Source organism: Podarcis erhardii (assembly GCF_964252035.2).
Source record: "Podarcis erhardii genome assembly, chromosome: 11".
Classification (NCBI taxonomy): Eukaryota; Metazoa; Chordata; class Lepidosauria; order Squamata; family Lacertidae; genus Podarcis; species Podarcis erhardii.
In genome coordinates, this window is record NC_138501.1 from 7,300,545 (window position 1) to 7,319,267 (window position 18,723).

Below are 18,723 nucleotides of genomic sequence, written 5' to 3' on the forward strand. Positions count from 1 at the left end.
GCCTCTCCCGGTATGCCCCACGGAGAGCCTCAAGGTCCATAAATAGCAACACCCTAGTGATCCCGGGCCCTAAGGAAGTTAGATTGGCTTCAACCAGAGCCAGGGCCTTTTCAACTCTGGCTCCGGCCTGGTGGAACGCTCTGCCTCATGAGACCAGGGCCCTGCAGGATCTGATTTCTTTCCGCAGGGCCTGTAAGACAGAGTTGTTCCGCCTGGCCTTTGGCTTGGAGCCAATTTGATTCCCTCCCTCCCTCTCTCTCTCTCTTTTTCTTTTTTTTTTTTTTCTTTTTTTTTCCTTCTCCTGCGATGAGGCTACATTTTAATATTTTAATGTTCCATTATTTTAATGTTGTATTTTATTTTTGTTTTTAAGTTTGTAATCATTCTTCTTGTTTTTATTATTGCTTGTAAGCCGCTCTGAGCCCGGCCTTGGCTGGGGAGGGCGGTGTATAAATAAAAAAATATTATTATTATTAGTGTCATTCACAGAGATTTTCAAATTGCTTTTTTAAGACTAGTGCAGTTGCAGAAGCTCAGAAGTTGATGACTCAGGCAGCTGACTTGCTTTCTGCTATTCACAATTCATTACACCATGGCATTCAGGCTCAGAATGACACAACCAAAGGAGGTAAGCAGTTATCTTCAGAAGTGTTCTCTGCCTTTGTTCTCTCTTAAGGTATAAAACCACTCAGTGACCTGTTGCTACGCACATCTAGGTTGATCTTTTGTCTTGATCTGTTACTTTACCTCCTAGTTATTCTAGACATAGATATTTTTATTGAACGTTCCTCATAATATGTGGTTGTTCAGCTAATGCAGTCTTGTTCACAGATGCAGAACTCTTGTCCACAGAATGTAAAAGTTTGCAAAATTCTGTGGATTAAGAATCATTCAGGCAGCTTCCCATCTTGTAAATCTCCAAAAGCCACTCTAAATAAATGGGCATTGGAGCTATTTCAAGAAGAAGGAGGAGCTAGTTCACATGTCATTAGGGAGGTTATTCTAGTGCAAGGTTGTGGAAGCTTTTTAGCCCAGTGGGTCAGATTGTTATCTCTCCCACCTCTTGTGGGCCAAGTGTGCCAGAGCTGTCCCTCAATCAATCACCTGTTGGCGCAAGGATGTCAGGTGATCTATATTGCTTTTCTTCAGAAACTCCTTTCAAAACACTATTTTGCTCAGCAGTTTGAAAGGGGCTTTTCAGGCACCACTGATTTGCGGTACAAACACCCCGTCTGCTGAACCAGGTTTTAAACTGCCCCACACCAGATGCTTGCCCTCTGCACACAGGTGGGGTGTGGCAGAGCTTTCGTGGGTGTAGGCCAACTTGGCAACAATCTTTTACCTCATTTGCCCTCTGGATGTTATTGAATGATGCTATACCATGCTTGATGGCATACACTTCCCATGATACAGTCAGAGATTTGCATAGGTGCTGTGAAAAAGCAATCATCTGGCTGTCATTGATAACAGTTCACTAGCTGTGATTTGATACGTGTGAATCGGTACAAGGTTGTTTCTCAGAACAGCCGACTGATGAGTCATAGTGGGCTATGGCCCTCTTAAAAACTCAAGCAAATCCAGTCACATTGCATGTAGCTCTGAGCGTCATCCGCACAAAGTAAAGTATACATTAATACACATAAAATGGTGTCCCTTCTGAGAAGGAAAAATGCAGAGTCATAAATCATAGTCACTTATTTATATACTGGGGTTTTTGCAGGTACACTACTTCTCAAAGCAGTTTGCAAAAAAAGAATCTGTCTAAATACAACAGTACAAATAAGCATAATGCATAATAGCAATTACAATGCCACTAACAAGTCTAAATTACCTTGAGCATATTATTTTTCTAATATTCATTTTAAATTGCTTAATTGACAAGATGAAATTGCTTAATATTTTGAATGCCTTGTTTTCCCCCCACCCTAATTCCCCCCCCCCGATGAAGTAACTAGTGCATGATACAGCGCTTAGTTGGGATTAAGAATAGTAATTGAACATTTGTTGTTGTTGTTTTTTAATAGATCACCCTATTATGATGGGTTTTGAACCCCTTGTTAATCAGAGATTGCTTCCTCCAACATTTCCTCGATATGCAAAAATTATTAAAAGGGAAGAAATGGTCAACTATTTTTCAAAACTTATAGACCGAATAAAAACTGTCTGTGAAGTTGTCAATTTAACTAATTTGCACTGCATACTGGTAAGTATCAACTGTTAGCTTTTTGTTCATAGGGACATAAGAGAATGTTACTTGAATAGCTCCTGGGACTTGTGCACAAATATCTGCATACTTTTTCTTTGATTTTACTTTTTGTTGTTTCACATATGGAATAAACATAGAGGAAACTTAGAATATAAAACTTAGGTGAAAACTAGGGAAAGAATCTTGGTGTGAAAACTGGGGTGTATTCGGTGGAGGCAGACATAAGCATTTCTACTCACAGAATGCAAGTTTTTGCTGATATCCCCACCACCACCCATGGCAGTCCACCTCGTTATATTTGTTATACAAATCCCCCCACAAACCTCAGCAGCAGCTTTTCAAGGGGTGCAGGGAGTGCGGCTGTAGTATGTAGGGAGGATCTGTGACAACGATGTTGGGAATCTGAGGTGAGATGTCCATGCAATGGAAGTTGCCCTCAGTGCCAGTCATCATACAGAAGTAGCTTAAGGTCCAAAATAGTTTACAGCTGCAGAGGATAAGGCTTCAGTAATATAGTTTTGAACACTGATACAGTCATACCTCGGGTTAAAGACGCTTCAGGTTGCATTTTTTCAGGTTACAGACCACCGAAACGTGGAAGTACCGGAATGGGTTACTTCCAGGTTTTGGTGGTCGCACATGTGCAGAAGTGCTAAATTGCGCTGAAGCGCAATCCATTCGTGCACAGACACGCTGTTGCGGGTTGCGAATGCTGCGGGTTGCGAACGTGCATCCCGCATGGATCTCGTTCACAACCTGAGCGTCCACTGTATATTCACACAGCTAGTAGGAGTAGTGGTGGTGATGATGATGATAATAATAATAATAATTAATAATAAATTTATTATTTATACCCCATCCATCTGGCTGAGTCTCCCCAGCCACTCTGAGCAGCTCCCAATCGAGTGTTAAAAACAATACAGCGTTAAATATTAAAAACTTCCCTAAACAGGGCTGCCTTCAGATGTCTTTTAAAAATAGGATAGCTGCTTATTTCCTTGACATCTGATGGGAGGGCGTTCCACAGGGCGGGTGCCACTACCGAGAAGGCCCTCTGTCTGGTTCCCTGTAACCTCACTTCTCGCAATGAGGGAACCACCAGAAGGCCCTCAGAGCTGGACCTCAGTGTCTGGGCTGAACGATGGGGGTGAAGATGCTCCTTCAGGTATTTGCAGATACAAATATATACAAGTTCAAAGTATTTATGTTGCTCCAGCAATTAAAGATTTAACACAGACTCCACCTCACTTCTCATGGTTGACCCTGACACAGTAGGACAGCACAAGAGCCCAGACACAGTGAGCTGACTCTGGCACTGGGCCATTGTCATAGCAACTGGCTTGGCTGACCTTGCACCTGTTGGCTTATCTCATACATGGGGTGATTTGTGCTCATGAAGGAAATTAAGCCCTTTCTCTATGTCCAGTTCCTCCAACAAACTGGGTGTCCAGTCTTGCACAGGCAGAAGTGCTTCCACTTCATGCCACTGCTGGCTACAACCCTATAGTTAATGCAGAACTCAGGGAAGTTTTTCTTTTTCTTTTCATTCTATCTGCCAAAAATTTCTCCATACCAAATGGAGATAGTAAAACTCACCCAACTCTCTCACTATGTCTTAGAGAACCAATACCCTCTCCCTTTCAACATTTTAATGGTATCTACATCAGCAAAGTGATCAAGGAGTAGACAAACAAATCAAATTATAGGCATTTAGGAGGTTATTATAGAGAGTCCTTTCTAATGGATTCATATGTTCACTGCAAAGCTGAATTTTATTTCTTCAAGGTGTAAATCTTTGTGTTATGCTAATCATAATTTTTCTCAAATTCTGTTTATAAATTAGGATTTTTTCTGTGAATTTAGTGAACAGTCACCTTGCGTTCTTTCAAGATCATTGTTACAGGCAAGTAGAAAATGACGTATACAGAAAATACGTTTTAGGTATGTGAAGTCACTGTGTGAAGTAACAAACTTACTGTTTGTTGCAGACTACTTTTCTTGTGGATAACAAAAAGGTATTTGGTACTCATCTCATGCAAGATATGGTGAAAGATGCCCTGCGATCTTTTGTCAGTCCTCCAGTACTTTCACCTAAGTGAGTAACAAAATCTAGTTTTGATATTATTATATGCATGTTTACCTCATGTCTCATTATTTAACAAAATCTTACAGCATCTGACTAGATTCAGTTAAATGAAAATTGTTCATGCTTTGGGGTCTGTAAAAGGCAATTATTTGCAGGCTGTGATACCAGAATGGGACTTAGATGCTACCTTCTACTGCATTGTAACTTTGTACATGAATATGTGGCTGTTGGATGGAGTCCACACGCCTCCCTGCGCCTCACTGGGCTCCCTTGGCAAGCTCTCCATCAGCTTCCTGTAGCAGAGTTGTCGCAGCGGCAGAAAACTGTTGCTGTGTGTGTGTGTAATAAATCAGACTGCACGCAAGTGTTCTTGCTTATCTCTAACAGTCTTTAATCGTGTAGAAAAACATTATAAATCAACCCGGCGACAGAGCGCACATCTTGCTGCCTCGCCGCAAAAACGAAAGGAAAAAGAACACAGAGAAAACACTCCCCTCTGCGAACATGCCACGCCTCAGAATGTGAGACGTCACTCAGAACTGTTTAACCCTGTAAGTTCTGAATCTCCTAACAGAATAATGGCGAATCATTTGCCTCTCCTTGAATGTCTGTAAGTAGGCCAAAAGGAGGTGATATTTATCTTCCTCATCAGACAGTCCAGCATGACTACAGTTGTTCCCATGTGATGCCAAACTTTTAAAGAGGAACACAAAAATGTGAGATGTAAATCTGCAAGGAACACTTAGAACCTAAAATAAGTTTGATTATTTTCCCATTCAGGATCATGCAGCTTTTTATACTATCAGCTACTTCATAAGAACAGAGTCCCTAATGAACACAATCTCTCACTAGTTTTCAATGCTTTTGGTTTACACATCCCCTTAGAAACATTTCTGAGATCAATATGGCACAGCCATATTCAGGATGGTTAGCCAACCCCTTGATTTTACAACACTGCAGGATTTTCACTTAGAACAATTTTGTCCCTTCTCTCTTAGATGTTGTCTATATAATAACCACCAGGCTAAGGACTACATTGACTCCTTCGTCACGCACTGTGTTCGAGTGAGTATTGATGGCATTACAGAATATTTAAACACTTATGCACATTAAGTATAAAAGATGGTATATTTTCATGTAAAAAGAGGACTGTTGGATCAAATGTTCATCTAGTCCAGTGTTTCCCAACCTTGTGCCTCCAGCTGTTTTTGGACTGCAATTCCCATCATCCCTTGCCACTGGTCTTGCTAGTCAGGAATGATGGGAGTTGTAGTTCAAAAACAGCTGGAGGCACAAGGTTGGGAAACACTGATCTAGTCCATCATTCTGTTCCTACAGTGGCCAACCAGATGCTTATGAGGAGCCCACAAACAGGAGGGCAGAACTACTCTTTTGCTTGCATTCCCCAGCCATTGGCATTTGGGTGCAGCCTGCTTCTGCTCCGAGAGGTAGTACACGACTACCATGACCAGTAGCTTTTGATGGCATTAAGTGCCATGCATTGTCCTAGTCCCCTTTTAAAACTTTCCAAGTTGGTAGTCGTTGCTGCATCTTGTCATAGGGAATCCCATAGCCTATGCGCTGTGTAAAGAAGTACAGTGGTACCTCCGATTGCGGATGGGATCCATTCTGGAGCTCCAGTCAGATCTCGAGGTTTCTGCAATCGGAGGGACCACTTCTGCGCATGCACGCACACTTCCAGGTTTGACGCTTTCGCAACCCGAAGTTTACGTTATCCGAGGGTAACGTAAGCCAAGATACTACTGTACTTCCCTGGTCATTCCTGAATCCCTTCTGTGACACTGGGGGTTGATATTATGACAGAGGGAGAAAAACATCTGCGTGAGGACCATGATCTATAATATAACTCCTTGGGAAAGGAGGAAGCCCAGCCTGAAGTTATGGTTTCAGTAAGTTTTGGTTTTTGTCCCCATGGCAGAAGTAAATGGAGAAATTCTGGATTTTACTGTAGCTGTGATTGAGTAGCAAGTGTCGCCTGCCCCCAGCACAGATTACTCTCCTCTTCCTCGAGTTCCTTCAGTTTATCTGCCTGTAGGGATTGAAGTTACTTGCACTTTGCAAGCTTGGATGAAGCAGTTGAGGCAGCAAAAGATAAAGTACAGAGATAGTTTGGATGGGCATTCTAAGTCACCTCAGCTTGTTTTTGTGTAAAACAGACCTACCTCAGTTGGGTGCTTCCCCTACAAGCAGCATCTCATTGGGTCCTCAGGCACCTGATCAGGCTTTAGCACACCCCCCCCCAAAAAAATGCAAGGTTCTATGGGAAAATATAGTGTCTATGAAGCAGAACTCTTAAGGGTGCAGAGATCTCTGTGATGGAGACCTTAAAATACTTAGGAAATGTTCAGAACATTATCGCCTACTCTTCCTCCACCCCCAATAAATAGAAAAGAAAGAGGTCTGACTCCTCATCCTTCTGAAGGCTCCTTCTCCCTTTTTACAGACCGTCCCTTAATGCCTGCTAAGGGCACTGGGACCCTTGCTATTCCTGCCCCACCGAGGATTAGAAGAAAGAGGTATTGGGGTGAGATCAACCTTTAGAAGCAAGCTTTGTCCATGTTCGATGATGGATAGAATGTTAACGTTTTAAAAGGCTTGGAGAGATCTAAGCAGAGGTTTCCATAGTCTGCATGCTGAAGAGCAATCCTAACCCAAATGTTGAGCCTCCAGCTTTTACCATAATAAGGCACTGGTAGCAAGCTTTTATTTTGTTACTGCATCATTCTACTGAAACAGTGAAGTTAAATATCAGGCAGAGGGGGATAAAAAACTGGCACCCACCTTAATCAAGATGTCACTAGTAGCAATATCTATTGCTTAATCAAGATGTCACTAGTAGCAATATCTATTGCAGCTACCTCTCTCCAGCCTGGCAGACCTTTCTGCCCAAGCCATGTTCACAAAGGTCACAACTGGCTCAGACTCTAAATCACTGATCCCCTCATCTCATACTGTCTTTGGTGAACCTCCCAACAGCTAATCATGGACCTATCAGAGAAAAAGAAAAAGTTTCTGCCAAATCCTACTTTTTATCCCTGTGGTTTCTTTGCTAGACACATGCAGAAGTTGTACCAAGTGTATCCAGTGGCATCTAAAGCATCGTCTTTGAAATGAGTGGCATCTTTCTATACCTGTTTGTTTTAACAATATGCAGGATGTGTTTGGCCCTGTGTTGTGCAACCAGCACATAGACTCAGATAAATAGCGCCCTGACTGGCTTAAGTCAGCACTGCAATTGAGCCAAGAACTCAGCCAGGTTTCCTTTGGTGGTGTTTCAAAAGGGCCAAGACGGGCACAACAAAGTGTCAGGCTACCTCTAGTTAACTTAAGGAACAGCCTTATGATGTGTAATGCAAATAAAGTCTAGGGTGTGAAAATGAAGTACAAGTCTAAAAATTCACCAGACTTTCTTTTTTTCCAGCCATTCTGTAGTTTGATTCAGATTCATGGGCACAATAGGGCTCGTCAGAGAGATAAACTTGGCCATATTCTTGAGGAATTTGCTACTTTGCAAGATGAGGTAATTCAAAGGGAGACACAATACTGTACAGAGCATAAGATCATGAACAGTGCTTTGTGTTTTCTATCCTTCCCCCACAACAGCTCTTGTAACTGTCAAATGTGTAAGCTGTGCAGTCAGCATTAGAACCTTGGACAGAGTTTCTAATGGCCAAGCTAACTGCTGCTGCTATTCCTTCCTCATGCCTCCAAGACCCCATTTGCAGGCTTGCTTTGTTGCACTCTCCCTGCTGTTTCAAAAAGCATTTAAATTTAATCCAAATTTCATTGTCGAGGAATATTTACCTTTAACTTTGGGGAGAAATATTTTTTTCTTTACGCATGGCCATACTATGTTTTATTGACAAGTGCTTTATCTCCTTAAAATGATGTGGCATAACACAGTACACAGGTTCAGTTACAGATAGGTAGCCGTGTTGGTCTGCCATAGTCAAAACAAAACAAATTCCTTCCAGTAGCACCTTAAAGACCAACTAAGTCAGTTCTTGGTATGAGCTTTCGTGTGCATGCACACTTCTTCAGATACACTGAAACAGAAGTTTCCAGACCCTTCTATATAGTGAGAAGGTGGGGAGGGGTATTACTCAGAAGGGTGGTGGGAATGGGTGATTGGCAGATAGCTGTGATGAGCCTGTTGACGACTCTTAATGACTGCAATAGGTCTTACAGGAAAAAGCAAAGGGTGAAAAGGTGAAAAATGGCTTTGTCATGTATAATGAAATAAGAATCCAAGGTCTTTGTTCAGACCAGGTTTCTCCATGGTTTTAAGTTTGGTGATAAGTTCTATACAAGATCTCAAAGTAGCTGTTTTACTACAAAGGAATTTCAGAAATAGACTGGAAAGAGAAGCTGCTGAATTACAACTTATCACCAAACTTAAAACCATGGAGAAACCTGGTCTGAACAAAGACCTTGGATTCTTATCTCATTATACATGACAAAGCCATTTTTCACCTTTTCACCCTTTGCTTTTTCCTGTAAGACCTATTGCAGTCATTAAGAGTCGTCAACAGGCTCATCACAGCTATCTGCCAATCACCCATTCCCACCACCCTTCTGAGTAATACCCCTCCCCACCTTCTCACTATATAGAAGGGTCTGGAAACTTCTGTTTCAGTGTATCTGAAGAAGTGTGCATGCACACGAAAGCTCATACCAAGAACTGACTTAGTTGGTCTTTAAGGTGCTACTGGAAGGAATTTGTTTTGTTTTGACAGTACACAGGTGTATTAAAGTAGAGAATATGCACTGGGATTAGTGAAAGGAAAAGCATTCCACAGTGGGGAAATGTTGATTATAGTGGTTAAGAAATGTCTAGGTTACACACAAAAATTAATGTGCCTAAGAAGCAAATTTCTGGGGTGTGACATCCTCTGGGAAACAGAGTGCTTAATTTAATACAAATTAGAATATTTTGAGCATGACCTACTATTCCTTTGAACACTTCTTCAATTTTGCTGTTTCAAGTGTATGACATTCTTGTCATCTAGCTTATCTGGAATGTGACTGCGGGCATAATCATGACTTTTGTCAATATTGTTTGGCAATTTACAGACGTGATACTTGAGCATAACGCCACTTCTTTCAACTTGTTAGGCAGAAAAAGTGGACGCAGCGCTTCACAGTATGCTGCTGAAACAAGAACCCCAAAGGCAACACTTGGCCTGCTTGGGCACCTGGGTCCTTTACCATAACCTTCGCATCATGATACAGTATCTTCTGAGTGGGTTTGAACTGGAACTCTACAGTATGCACGAATACTACTACATATATTGGTAAGAGGAACAAATTACCGTATTTTTCACTCCATAAGGCGCACCGCACCATAGGGCGCATCTAGTTTTTACAGGGGGAAATCAAGGAAAAAAATATTATTCCCCCCCCCAGCCCCAAAGAGCAGCGTGGCTACGGTACAAGCCAAGACAGCGAGCGGGATGGATCCCACCCACTATTTTGGCTTCCTCTTTATCTGCGCGCAACCTCTCCCTGCCAGAGGGGTTGCACACTGCTATGGCACAAGCGGAGCTGTCTTGGCTTGTGCCTTAGCCATGCGCAAGCCCTCCAGCAGGGAGAAGCTGCGCGGGGCTAAAGAAGCCATAGCCGCGTGCAGCCTCTCCCTGCCAGAGGGGTTGCGCACGGCTATCCCTGAAGCCTTCCAAGCGCAGCACAAGTTCCCGCTGCGCTCCTCAGGCTTCGGGTTTCTTTTGCTGAAGCCGGGAGAGCAAGACACACCTGGCTTCAGCAAAAGGTACCTGAAGCCTCCAGAACACAGCGCTGTGCTCCGAAGGCTTCAGGCAGCTATCCCTGAAGCCTGGAGAGTGAGAGGGGTCGGTGCACATCGACGCCTCTCGCTCTCCAGGCTTCAGCAAAAGCAACGTGAAGCCTCTGGAGCGCGGACGGAGTGCTCCCTCTGTGCTTCGGAGGCTTCGCGTTGCTATCGCTGAAGCCAAGGAGCCTGCATTCACTCCATAGGACGCACACACATTTGATGGTCTTAAGTGCCATGCATTGTCCCAGTCCCCTTTTAAAACTTTCCAAGTTGGTAGTCGTTGCTACATCTTGTCATAGGGAATCCCATAGCCTATGCGCTGTGTAAAGAAGTACAGTGGTACCTCTGGTTGCGGATGGGATCCATTCTGGAGCTCCGGTCGGATCCCGAGGTTTCCGCAACCGGAGGGACCGCTTCTGTGCATGCATGCGCGGCAAAACACTTCCAGGTTTGCTGCTTTCGCAACCCGAAGTTTACGTTATCCGAGCGAAAAATACGGTACTTGGGAGCAGGGAGGAGATACTGTTGTCAATAAAATACAATGCATTCTGTAGCAGAATAGGCAGTGCAGCATAAATGTATTCTTTGAACTGCTATTTATACTGCACAGGATTTGCAAGAATTTACCGTAAATTGCAAGGATGTTTGTTGTAGGGCTGGGCAATATCTGGTTTTCAACATTGTGATATATCGTCAGGTAACTACAACAATACGCTGATGTATCACGATGTTTGAAATGCATCTCATCAGCTTCTTCCTCCCCGCCTTATGGTAGGAAGAAGCAGCCAAGATACATCGCCCAGCCAAGCCCCAATACCTCTCCGACTTGTGTGCAAGCCAGAGGGACATTTTTAAACTGCTCAGCTGAGGCATGGAAGCCTTTCTGTGCCTCAGTTGAGCTAGTCGTGTGATAGCTAGAGGAAAGATCCTGCTCCGTGCCTGCTTTGTGGTTTGCTGCCCCCTGCAGGAGGCAGAGGAGAGCTGGACCGGTTAACAGACAAGAGCATTCTCTGGCTTCAAGCAGTTTATTGTCAGAGCAAATATTTTGGACTGTTTTATCACAATGTGGACTCAAAACTAGTTTTCAACAATCTGTCACCATATTGCCAAGGCCTGGTGTGTTGCTTATACTGAAAACCTGTTTTTGTATTTAAAGCATTTATAGTGGTGCTCTTCAGCTACTCAAGAATGAGGTCTTGCTCATCCCAGAAACGTAACCAAGATTCGCCTAAATTTAGTACTGTTTTCTCCTGTAGGTATCTCTCTGAGTTTCTCTATGCATGGCTAATGTCAACACTCAGCCGTGCTGATAGCTCTCAAATGGCAGAAGAAAGAATAATGGAAGAGCAGCAGAAAGGCCGGAGTAATAAAAAAACCAAGAAAAAGAAAAAAGGTATAGCTGCTTTTCAAATACCTTGCAAGCTGGTTTATATCACATCTTATGTTTCTGTTAGAACACTTGAAATTGATGTTTTTCCTGTGTTCAGCCATCTAAAGATGGTTGTTGTTCAATAGGTATTTCACTTATCTTCATATAGAATGAGTCTAATGTTTGTTGTTGACCCATTTTAAAATGTAGGTTCATAAGATTCATAAGACTGTTATGTGTGACTGAATGATGAAACTGAATGATGAAATTGAGTATAACTATTTATAGTTACTTTCCAAAATTGGTAACCACTGAATAAAGTGTTTTATTCTCTGTAGTCTAGGGATTACGGAACTAGATCTCGCCAGTAGGCCAGATCCTATATCCCCTAATACCCCACCCCCAGGACAGATTTGGCAAGTGCGTGGGGGAGTCCTTCTGTTAATCACCTGTCATCCCCTGTGATTGAAACCTTACTAATTGGCTGAACATTGGCACTTCACTTTTATTGTTGGGTAATAAAACTCCTAATTCATCTACTTATCATCCTATTTTAGTTCTTTATACAGCAACAGTGATTTCTCCCTCCCCAAGTTCTTCTGCCCCTGAGAAGTTGAAGCATGATTTTTGTTATGGCTACATGAATCCTGTAGTTTATTTTGGGTTTTGCAGGGTAGTAGGTCTGTCACTTGCAAAAACTGCCGTAGTTGTTTATATTCTGCATTTTTTAATTCTGGTGAAATCAACATTACATGGTAAATATTTCTGTATACGGAATTTGCAGCTCGTCCTCTGAGCAGAGAGATCACCATGAGCCAAGCCTATCAAAACATGTGTGCTGGAATGTATAAGGTGAGTGATGTATTGTGAATTGTGATTGTAAAGATAACCCTTTTTTAAAAAAACGAAATTTGGATACTTTTCAGAATTAAGGCAAGAAAACTGTACTTGAACACTCCTAAATGACTGCATGTTTTCCTAAGTAATGCTTTGTGTAGGAACAGTGCAAACATAGCTTAACTATGAAACAATTTCAGTTGTTGGCTATATTGGATCCCAGACTGGTTAGTATCATTCTTCCAGCTCAAAAGCTAGCTATGGGTTGCGCTTGGCAGGCGAATTTCTGCTGCTGGGAGAGAGCATGTGATGCTATAGTTTTAGAATGAGCAGTGTTATGTCTGCATTCTGTAACACTTTTCCAAATGAGTTAGTGTGTGGATAAAACTATAGTCAGCGTGTTGTGGTGTTAAAAACAAAGATTATGATCCAAAGAAACTGTGCTTGTCCTCAATTAAGATGGGATGCATTTTATATGCCAGATAGTACCTAAGGAAATGTTGGCATTCTTTTTGTTTTGTTTTGTTTTGTTTTGTTTTGTTTTGTGGTGACAAAGCAGAACTAGCACCCGCAGATTTGTTCCGTACAACTTGTATCGCAAGTTCCTCTCCTTTATACTGGCATAATTTGTCTCTAAGGTGTGAGGCTACTGGAATCAGTTTGGCAGATTAGTAAATACTTTTCAGTTGTAACACCCCTTTCAAGAGTCCAATGAGTGGAAACCATATGTGTCACGTTTCATTGTGTTGCAGCTACATTTATTTTTCCTCTGGCATCTTTCTGGAGTCACTTGTGTCTGTATGTGCGCCAGTGCTTCTGTTGCTGATACAGTGGTACCTCAGGTTACATATGCTTCAGGTTACAGACTCTGCTAATCCAGAAATATTACCTCGGGTTAAGAACTTTGCTTCAGGATAAGAACAGAAATCGTGCAGCAGCGGCGCGGCGGCAGCAGGAGGCCCCATTAGCTAAAGTGGTGCTTCAGGTTAAGAACAGTTTCAGGTCAAGAACAGACCTCCAGAACGAATTAAGTTATTAACCCAAGGTACCACTGTACATTGCAATAAGCAGATTTCTCATTCTGTACGTTTCTCTTCCTTGTCTCCCTATTTCTCCTGAAGACTATGATTGCTTTTGATATGGATGGCAAAGTGAGAAAGCCGAAGTTTGAGCTCGATAGTGAGCAAGTTCGGTACGAGCACAGGTTTGCCCCTTTCAACAGTGTCATCACGCCACCACCCGTACACTATTTGCAGTTCAAGGTGAGCCACAAGAACATTACAGGACGTGTGTATATTATATGGTTTCTTTTCTCTTCCTCTTGCATCCTTACCAGTTTGATGGGTTTCCCTCTATTGTAATGGAGGCAGGCAACACTCTGTTCAGTAAGCAGGGCACATCCCAAGGTTCCTTCTTTATTTGCCTGCCTACGCTGGGGAGCGTGCCATAGTTAAAACCAAAGCACACGAAATAAAAAGCCATTTCCCAAGTGTTCATTAGTTGCAAAGCATTAAATCTTTTAAAATTATTTAATAGATCGCCTTTTATCCAATTACAAAATTATACAAGGAAGAACTAGGGAGTAAATGTGTAGAAACTATTTTTGCTTCATTGTCCTGTCACCTCTGTGCCTCTAAAGTGTAGCCTCATTGAAAAGAAAGATCTTTCTGGGGGATTTTGGCTGTTCTTAAAGGATACTTATTTTTCTGATATTTAGGAAATGTCTGACCTAAACAAATACAGTCCTCCACCTCAGTCCTCTGATCTCTACATGGCTGCTAGCAAACACTTTCAGCAAGCTAAAATGATCCTGGAAAATATCCCTAACCCAGACCATGAGGTGAGATCCTTTCTAACATATGTTACTAAGAATTGGCTGTATAAATTGTTGGCACTTGATTCGGGCGTTTTTTAAACAGTGAGCATTTAACATTGCTTCAGTTACAGTCCTGGCTTCTGGCTTAGCCGTGCACAGCCTCTCCCGGCTGGGGAGGTTGTGTGCAGCTAAACAAGAAGCCAGGACAGCCAGCGGAATTGTTGCGCTGCGATCCCACTGGCTGTCCTGGCTTCTGGGATTCAGAATATTTTTTTTCTTGTTTTCCTCTTCCAAAAACTTATAGAGCGAAAAATATGGTAACTTGAAAGCAGAGTGTTGGTGTTTGGGTAAAGTTTTGCTCCTTTTTAAATAATACAGAAAACGAATACAGTAAACACTGCAATTACCATTTTATTGTGAATTCAGGTTTTTTTCCTGCCTGTGAACTATATCAAACTTGGAATATTTCTGTTTAGGTCAACAGAATTCTTAAAGTTGCTAAGCCCAATATTGTGGTCATGAAGCTGCTGGCAGGAGGTCACAAAAAGGATTCTAAAGTAAGCAGATTGTTGCTAAATTAATATCACTGCTTTTGAAACGTAGCATTGGACTATCAGAAGGGGTAGATGTATTGCAAATATGTCACATGCTAGCGGGCCATGATTAAATAGTATATTTGTAATGGCATACTCGAGAATTGGTGCATAGTTTCAGTTAAAATGGCAGATAACAAACTATGTTGATGGGGCATGTTGCTATAACAACTTAATAGTGTAATATTTAATACATTTATTCTAAAGGATGTTGTGCTATGTTGTAACCTTAAAAGTCTTGGTTGGGCTGCAGCCCTTTACCAACTTAACTTGAGAATAAGCCCCATTGAACTCCATGTCCTGATTAGTACATAACACCAACCCACCAGTTTTTTGGGTTTCCTAAATTAACACACCCAATCTCCACTTCCCAGACTAGTGTGCAGATTGGAATGTAGTTCTCTGTAGGAATCCTCACACCGTATTTGTATGAAGTGGTTGAGGGCTGATGTCAGTGCTTTTTGTTCTTTTAAAAGTTACTAGCTGCCTGACACAGCTAAAAAACATAGCTCCCACCACTCAGGGTGAAAATAAAGCTGTCATTGGAGTGGCAAGTGTCATCCCTCCCAGAGACTTGTATAGAGGAAAGAATGGCTTTTTTACATGCATTGTCCTTGAAAGCCTCCCAGGATCATTATATGAGTGAAAATGACAGCTCCATAGCTGTCAACGTTTCCCTTTTTAAAAAAAGGGAAATTCCCTTATTCTGAATAGGATTCTTCACAAGAAAAGGGAAAAGTTGACAGCTATGGACAGCTCAGTGGGTTTATCATAAGCTGCTATTCCCAGAGCCAGTTTCGACCCCATTTTCAAAATGTGTGGCAGGAGCTGCGCTTTAGTCACTCCAGGCAGTTTGTGCCTATGAAATGGGGGAAAATAAAGTCATCCCTTGTATTGCAAGTACTTTGAAGACCCCCAAAGCAAACCCTAACCCCCCCCCCAAAAAAAAATCAGAAAAAGTCTGCACACAATCAGGATGTATTGAAAAGGCACATGAAATTTATAAAGACTGGCCCATCCATCCCTAGTCCGATATAGTGCACTTGGCAGTGTATCTAATTTTTGCGTAAGTTCTGTATGGTTTGTGTCTGGAAGAGAAGGTAAAGAGTGCTTTGTCTCACCTTTTTGTTGTTCATCTTCAGGGTTTTCTCACTCTTGGAATCCAAAATGCTTAATTAAGGAGTCATTTGGACATGCTTTAAAGTATCTCTCAATGCTTTTTCTTCTAGGTTCCGCCAGAATTTGACTTCTCCCCTCACAGATACTTCCCAGTAGTGAAGCTTATTTGAGGCAAAGGATTAGGAGAACAAACAACCTATAATATGTACAACAGAGCTGCTTTGGTAGGCTCTTTTATACTGTGCTCAAAAGGGACATGATTCACTTGGACAAAAGTACTGTTGTATTGGGAGTAGCTTGATTTTGGCTTCCACACAGCCTGAGTGACAACTGCTGTTTTAAAGTGGTTTGTGAAATGTTTTACCATTGGACCTGATTTTAACAACTTCATTGTTAAAGCATTGTATGTTTTGGTTTTACTTCAGTTTTACCCATAAATCATTTTTATGAATGGCTTTTGAATATTTGTAAGCATTTCAGAACACACTTGCCCACTTCAAAAGTACACTGCAGTAAGGGAGCGGTTATATTTTGATGACTAAAAAGCAGGACTCTCCTCTGAAGGAACACTGGTAGGCTCTGCAGATGTGCTGCATGTTTTCATTAGACCACATATGAAATGTTCTTAACTTACACACACACAAAAAAATGTATTGGGAGTTTTGCTAAGAAATAATTTGGAAGGCATATCCTTTTAGAGTGCAAAATCTTCAAAAGAAGGGGGTGAAATTTCTGGCCACTGGTCGAGTATTCTAGACAGATGTCTTTGGATTTAATTGCTGAGAGTTTGCATTCAGGACTTGACATTATTTGGCAAGCCTTTAGACATACATGGTTGCACCTTCCTCTCCACTTGTTTTAAAGGCTGCCCTATACCAAGTTATTTCTGTAAATTGAAAGACTTAAAATGATTTGGACCACTTTTATTTGGTTAGCTAAATGTTCTGTGCACTGTTTTCATATTTTAGTTTTTGAAGCATAATACAGTTGAGGGTTTGGGAATTTTTTTGTTTAAAAGTTTGAAGTATCAGCTAAACAGCAGCATTAAAGGTAAGGATATGTCTATGCAAATAAAGAGCCAGCTAGTTTCATGGAATGTTCTGTAGAATACGTGTTTCCTTCTTCATAGCTTAAATAGGAGACCTAAAATCTAGACACACTGTATAGTACATTTTGTATTCCCCTTGAATAAGACACCATCAACCAGGCTATTTGGGTTTTTTCTACTCTTTAATTTGATTCACCATTGATCGAAATAGGTTTTCATTTCACAAAGACTAGGCTGTTTTATTGAAATAATCAAAATCAGATACGTAATGGAATATCTAATTGGTTAGCCTTGTGCTTATGCCACAAGTGGAAGGTAATTGCAAAAGAAGGGAGGCCATTTTTGTTATTACCACCAAACATCCCCAAGACAGTTCCGAAAGGTTAGGGGATTCTCCAGAGATTTTCAATAGCTGGAGGAGGGGATAGGATTTGGGTGGGGGTAGCCACCCCCTGCCTCAAAAGTGCTTGTGCAAGGGCACCAACTGGATGTAACCATTAGTTGATAAACATGAAAAAAGATTATGGAGCAACAAACTTGTACCACATTTTCTATGTGCCTGTTATTTTTAAGGGTCACCACTACGGTCAAGGATGAATTTCAACAGGTATAAAGTTCTATGACCCTATACTGAGTCCACTTCAGTACCATGTTCTTTCCTATTCGTGTGATAAGATTAGAGTACTGAGCTTTGTTTTACATTAAGATGCTTCATAAGAAATAGTCAATATTATCTGAGGCTTGTAGATTCATCTTCTCCATGTTTTCAAGTTGCAATAAGATCATAAATCATGCTCTTGGCTACTACTATGGGCAAATATTTCAGTGTTTAAAACTGGTTTATAGAGTATAACCCTAGGATATCTTCTTTCTGGAGGAAATTGCTATGGAAAACAAGTACAAAATCCAGTAATAATTGGGAAGAACTGTCTTTCTTTGATAGCTAGAGAAAACGATGGCATTTCTAAAGCTAAAGTTTAAGAAATTCCAGTTTTGGTAGCTAGACAACTTGTATTTGGGGGCTTTTTTTGTCACAGTTCAAGGAGAACCAGAAGAACAGGTATAGATTCAATTATTTTTTTTAAAAAAAAGGCTTCCTCCTGAAATGTTTTCATGGCACACTTCATAGGAATAGTAAGAACATTACACCAGGAGACAAGTTAATAAGGTCAGAAATTATTTAAATAAACCCTAATTGATCCGCTTCAGTCTAACATTTCAAGCCTTGAAGGTTTCAAGCCTTGTCTCAGTGTTTGTAGTTGTTTCCTGCAACAACTCATTATTCACAGCCTCTGTTGATGTTCTTCGCCAAGCTTAAATAAGTGGTTCTGCATGTTGGGATCTTCAAGTTTCTGGACTGAAAAGAAGAAATTTTATGAAATTCTAAATACATAGAGTTCGGTTACTTAGATATTTAATCACAGAATATTTAAACATAAGCATTATGTCTGTATGTTGGTCATCGTGCAAAATTTACATATTTTCAACTGACAGTTTTTCACAACATATTGGCAGCTGTCAGGGGTGACGTCCCATGTTGCTAAATTAGGACAAAGTTCGCTAAATACCCAGTTTGAAAATGTTTTAAATGTCACTGAACTAATGACAAATCTGACTGATCACTGTGCAAAATAGTTTTAAGGTATTCTAGAATATCTTTGAGAACTATGACCATCAGAACAGAAAATGCGCCACTTACCATTAAAGTTACTTTGGTTGTCAACAAGAGCAGCTTGCTTATCTGTTTCAGATTCCGCTTCGTTCATTTCTAAATTGTAGTCCACTACGTTATCCTGGTTTACTGTTTTGATTCCAAATTCACCTGCAAAGACAAGTCAGA

The 18,723-nt window shown here is 41.3% G+C and overlaps 2 protein-coding genes across 3 annotated transcripts in view; one reads left to right on the plus strand and one right to left on the minus strand.

Moving 5' to 3' along the window:
- Positions 1-17,962, plus strand: part of NAA35 (N-alpha-acetyltransferase 35, NatC auxiliary subunit) — a 28,449-nt gene extending 10,487 nt beyond the window's left edge. For both annotated transcript variants that reach the window (XM_081880982.1, XM_081880983.1), the window contains exons 11-23: positions 514-628; positions 2,025-2,203; positions 4,050-4,109; positions 4,195-4,301; positions 5,291-5,357; positions 7,735-7,833; positions 9,429-9,607; positions 11,358-11,494; positions 12,255-12,322; positions 13,429-13,569; positions 14,025-14,147; positions 14,600-14,680; positions 15,946-17,962. In XM_081880982.1, the coding sequence (XP_081737108.1) occupies positions 514-628; positions 2,025-2,203; positions 4,050-4,109; positions 4,195-4,301; positions 5,291-5,357; positions 7,735-7,833; positions 9,429-9,607; positions 11,358-11,494; positions 12,255-12,322; positions 13,429-13,569; positions 14,025-14,147; positions 14,600-14,680; positions 15,946-16,005 (1,416 nt within the window). In that variant the 3' untranslated portion in view covers positions 16,006-17,962. The remainder of the gene's footprint in view (positions 1-513; positions 629-2,024; positions 2,204-4,049; positions 4,110-4,194; positions 4,302-5,290; positions 5,358-7,734; positions 7,834-9,428; positions 9,608-11,357; positions 11,495-12,254; positions 12,323-13,428; positions 13,570-14,024; positions 14,148-14,599; positions 14,681-15,945) is intronic.
- Positions 17,963-17,970: 8 nt separating this feature from the next.
- The window catches only part of GOLM1 (golgi membrane protein 1), a 28,478-nt gene continuing 27,725 nt past the window's right edge, over positions 17,971-18,723 (minus strand). The window contains exons 9-10 of the mRNA XM_081881059.1: positions 18,583-18,705; positions 17,971-18,240 (exon numbers count right to left, since the gene is read on the minus strand). Coding sequence (XP_081737185.1) covers positions 18,167-18,240; positions 18,583-18,705 — 197 coding nt within the window. The 3' untranslated portion in view covers positions 17,971-18,166. The remainder of the gene's footprint in view (positions 18,241-18,582; positions 18,706-18,723) is intronic.